This window comes from Protobothrops mucrosquamatus, unplaced genomic scaffold, assembly GCF_001527695.2.
Source record: "Protobothrops mucrosquamatus isolate PMUCROS unplaced genomic scaffold, P.Mucros_1.0 scaffold2839, whole genome shotgun sequence".
NCBI lineage: Eukaryota > Metazoa > Chordata > Lepidosauria > Squamata > Viperidae > Protobothrops > Protobothrops mucrosquamatus.
In genome coordinates, this window is record NW_015388871.1 from 86,821 (window position 1) to 91,805 (window position 4,985).

General features: G+C 41.2%; 1 protein-coding gene across 1 annotated transcript in view; it reads left to right on the plus strand.

Moving 5' to 3' along the window:
• Positions 1 to 2,705: 2,705 nt before the first annotated feature.
• Positions 2,706 to 4,985, plus strand: part of LOC114923310 (phospholipid-metabolizing enzyme A-C1-like) — a 7,602-nt gene continuing 5,322 nt past the window's right edge. The window contains exons 1-2 of the mRNA XM_029286085.1: positions 2,706 to 2,729; positions 4,014 to 4,172. Of these exons, the coding sequence (XP_029141918.1) occupies positions 2,706 to 2,729; positions 4,014 to 4,172 (183 nt within the window). The remainder of the gene's footprint in view (positions 2,730 to 4,013; positions 4,173 to 4,985) is intronic.

Genomic DNA, 4,985 nt, shown 5'->3' on the forward strand with positions numbered 1-4,985 from the left:
AAAGAGCCAAGGTTGCCTACACACCCGCTATAACTTTGCTCAGGTCTTATTTGGTGAAGAAATAGTCAAACAACATAAATCATGATTCCGTAAAGGCTGCTTGCCGAAGATAAGCTTGGCAAATAGAGAGCAGATTGCTCACAGTCTTTTACCTGTGCGCCAGATGTTATCTAGGCCCCGTCGCCCTGCAAGTCAACTCCAGTTGGCCTTTTATCTCATTTTTCCTTCCTTCTAAAAAGAGAAACAAAAACTGAAGCGCAATTTGGCTTGGCAATCACATTGCGGAAAGCAGATGGTTTGAAATAAGATGACCGGCTTCCCAATCTTCAAAGCTGAGATTCCCAAATTGTTGTGTAGGGGCATCCCTCAACTTACGACCACAACCGAGCCCCAAATCACTAAGTGAGTTTTGCCCCATTTTATGACTTTTCTTGCTACTGTGATCAAGCGAATCACCGCAGTTGCTAAGTTAGTAAGCCGGTTTGTTAAGTGAATTTGGCTTCCCCCGTTGACTTTGCTTGTCAGAAGGTCGCAAAAGGGGATCAGGTGACCCCGGGACATGGCAAACCGTCATAAGTACGAGACAGTTGCCAAGCGTCTGAATTCTGATCACGTGACCACGGGGATGCAGCAACGGTCGCAAGTGTGAAAAACGGTCCCGAGTCGCTTTTTTCAGTGCCGTTGTAACTTGGAACGGTCACTAAATGAACATTTGTGACCTTCTGACAAGCAAAGTCAATGGGGGAAGCCAGGTTCACTTAACAAGCGTGTTGCTAGCTGAACAGCTGCAGGGAATTACTCAACAAACCTGGCAAGGGAGGTCATAAAATGGAGCAAAGCTCACTTAACAAATGTCTCGCTTAGCAACAGAAATTTGGGGCTCAATTGTGGTCGTAAATTGAGGATTGCCTGTAATCGCAAATGTCCCACCAGCTATCAATTTTAGTGGCCATACGCTATGATAGTGTGAAAAGGGAGTCAAGCTATTCTCCAAACCACTGAAGGCAGGACAAGAAGCAACGGTTGGAAACTAATCAAGGAGAGAAGCAACCTAGAACTAAGGAGAAACTTCCTGACAGTGAGAACAATTAACCAGTGGAACAACCTGCCTCCAGAAGCTGTGAATGCTCCAACACTGGAAGTTTTTAAGAAGAGACTGGACAGCCATTTGTCTGAAATGGTATAGGGTTTCCTGCCTGAGCAGGGGGTTGGACTCGATGACCTCCAAGGTCCCTTCCAACTTTATTATTATTATTATTATTATTATTATTATTATTATTATTATTATTATTATTATTATTATTATTATTATTATATCAGAAACAAGAGGGAGCCAAGCTATTCTCTAAAGCACCTGAAAGCAGAACAAGAAGCAAAGGATGGAAACTAATCAAGAAGGAGAACCAACCTGGAACTAAAGAGGAATTTCCTGACAGAACAATTAAACAGTGGAACAACTTGCCTTTAGAAGTTGTGGGTGCTCCAACATTAAGAAGAGATTGGACAACCATTTGTTTGAAATGGTATAGGGTTTCCTGCCTGAGCAGGGGGTTGGACTAGAAGACCTCCAAGGTCCCTTCTAACTCTGTTATTGTATTGTATTGTATTGTATTGTATTGAATTAAATCTATTAGAACAGAAAGAATAGCTCTGAACAATCATACAACTAGCTACCAGCTGATTTGGCAGTTTGTGGTTGAGCAGTGTGCATAAAGAATTTCTATGGCTAAGCGGGGCGGTTCAATGAGTCAATTTTATGACTGTTTTTGCCGTGGTTGCCAAGCGAATCACCACACTTGTTTAGCGAACCAAGGGGGTCGTTAAATGAATCTGGCTTCCCCAATTGACGTTGCTTGTTGGAAGTCGGCTGGGAAGATGGGAAATGGTGATCGGAGGAGCCCAGAATGCTGCAACCGTCGTAAATACGAGTCAGTTGCCCAGCGTCTGGATTTTGATTATGTGACCATGGGGACGCTGCAACCGTCGTGAATGCGAGACAGTTGCCAAGCGTCTGAATTTTGATCACGTGACCATGGGGACGCTGCATCCGTCGTGAATGCGAGTCAGTTGCCAAGCGTCTGGATTTTGATCACATGACCATGGGGACGCTGCAACCGTCGTGAATGCGAGCCAGTTGCCAAGCGTCTGGATTTTGATCACATGACCATGGGGAGGCGGTGAGGGTTGTAAGTAAGAGGATTGGTCCATAAGGTCCATTTTTTTCAGGGTCCCTATAACTTCGAACAGGGACTGAATGAATGCAAACTGAGAACTTCTTGTGATGATTGCCTTACCCAAAAAATACTCTCTCGGAGAGTGTTTCCAGCTTCCACCGATGTAACTAGATTTTTTTTTCCCGTAAAGAAGCAAAGATTGAGCCATCTCTTCTCTCTTTGCTGGTGGAATCATAAAATGTAATTCCTCTGCCCTCTAGAGCTTAATTTGAGAATAAGAATCTCTGTCAAGGAAATCCCAGGAAGAACCAAGTGGCCATTTATTACATTTTAGGACATTGGGATGTTTTCAATCTTTGGCGATGCTCTGTGTGATTGTTGTTGTAAAAATGGTGATAAAAGCAACTAAAGAGTCTGTCTGTTGTTTTCCTTGTGCGTAACAAGAGAGAATACTGGAAATTCCTGGCAGAAACTGAGAAGCCTAGAAAATTGTGAAGAAGAAATTTAAAATAAAAATAAATAAATCCAGAGATGACATCCATTTGGAACTTGTTGGTGAGTGAGATCTTCGTATGAGAGAGATTTCAATTTTTCTGAGATCCCATTACCGTAACCCAGAGGTTAAAAAAAAAATTGATCTGATTTAATTCACATTCCCAAAAGAAGAAAAGGTAAATTCTCCTATAGGATAAACTCAGCTCCTGGTGATTGGGGGAGTTTTTCACATAGGTTTTTTTTTTGGGTGCACTTATGGAAGAGATTTGTAATTACCTTTTTCCAGGGTCTTTTTTTTTTATGTTTCATCCTAATTTACAGTTTTGGGCTTTTCCTGGTGGTCTCCCATCCGTGTGCTACTATGATCAAGCAGAGGTTAGTCTGGTGTTGCTGCTATCTGCTGAACAACTCTAAAAGGAATTAATATTAAACCAATTGCATGTATTTTAGAATTTATGACTGGTTCCCATGCATTTAATCATTTTTCCCAGTTGCTACATTCAAGATTTCAGGGGGTTGTTCAACACTGAATTCATCTATGGGGAGAACCACAATGTGATGGTTAAATTTGAGGGTGAAGGAATGCAAAACAACAGTGATTCTTCTTCAAAGATTAATAAAGTCTTAGCATTAATAAATAGAATCTTGAATATTAAACCTTTAGTTTACCTAACACTCTTAACCCATACAGTAAAGTTATGGATCACTTTAACCAGGATTCATGCTAAATTCAAGCCAACCAACCATATCATAGCTTAAAAACCTAGGCGACCCATTATTCTAAGCCAACAGTTGATTTATTTTGGCACAACATGATGTTTTGGCCTCCCCTCTTTGCTTTTCATGCTGAGATTTGTGACTTAGTGACCTGTGAACTGTGCTAATTGAAGCTTATTTAAGGTTAAAATGAACCAGGGCTTAGTACAATAGCTAAAGCCCAGCCAATAGGATAGGCGAACTATGTCACAGATTGTGTTCCCACATCGATTTGTATTGGGGAATCGTGGTTTACAGCACTGTTTCTCAACCTGAGCACCGTTACAGTGGGTGGGCTTCAACTCCCCAAATCCCTCAGCCAGCATTCCAGCTGGGAATTCTGGGAGATGAAGTCCACCCATCTTAAAGCGGCTAAGGTTGAGAAAGAATGGTTTAGGGATTAATCTACAACATCTCTGTCTACACGAATTAGAGACCAAAATTATATCTTAGCATAATGTAAAATTTGAACTACAAATCAATCTCTTGCAGACATCATTAGAATCAGGTTACTTAACCTGCCATTGAAATTTTTATTGATACTTTATTGGAATCCATTTCAGTCTCTTTCCCCGTATTTCTACACAGGCCGGGATCAAAGAAGATGTAGAACACATCTTCCAAAATGGAGACATTCCAAAGCCGGGAGATATGATTCAATTCCAACTGGTTTTGCCTTTCCAGCATTGGGGTATCTACATAGGCAATGGAGAAGTTGTGCATTTCTCATTTTCATGTGAGAGAAAAGTATTTTATTATCTGTTTCAGGGGTATCAAACTCGCAATGTCACGTGACGTGTCGTGACATATCGCGACTTTTTCCCCATTTCCGGCCATGGAGTGGGCGCAGTTTCGACGTGACACATCTGGCCTGCGGGCTGGCAGTTTGACACCCCTGATTTATATCCAACAGAAATGTCCTACTTTTCCCCTGGGAACTCAAGGGGAAAGCTACCTGGGAGACTTTATGGTAGGCTCACCTGACAAACCACATCTAAGCTAGGTTCAGCTGAGAAAAAATGATGGAGAGTGGAGTGTAGGCAAGTCCAGAGAAAGGGCTGCAAGGCTACTTGGTCATCCCATGCCTCCTCACAAGGAACATCTGGAGGGGAGTAACTTCAGGAGAAGGGGGTGGGGAGACTAGTCTTTGCCAGGAACAATAGTGGCCAAAATTGCGGAAACCTTTTGGGAAAAGTGTATTTTTGAGGTTGGATGGCTAATAACACCACTTTTTTTTGGAGTAGTACCATAAAATTATATATCAATGGAAAGATAATTTAATCAAGAACGTAATGCAACATAGTTTGTTCCATTTTTTTTTCCTTAAATTTTTTATTTTTTGTAAAATATAGATCTTCCAGTATACACAATACATTAACTTTAACTTTCCCCCCATACCCTCCTCGGCTTCCCGGAGCTGAATACAGGATCAAGTTCATATTTCCATAATTCTTCTACAATCATTAATCCAATTAAAACAATTATAATGCTAACAATCTACACACCCCTTTAACTCCAAATAAAGTATTACAACTATACTAATTTATAATCTACCTAATC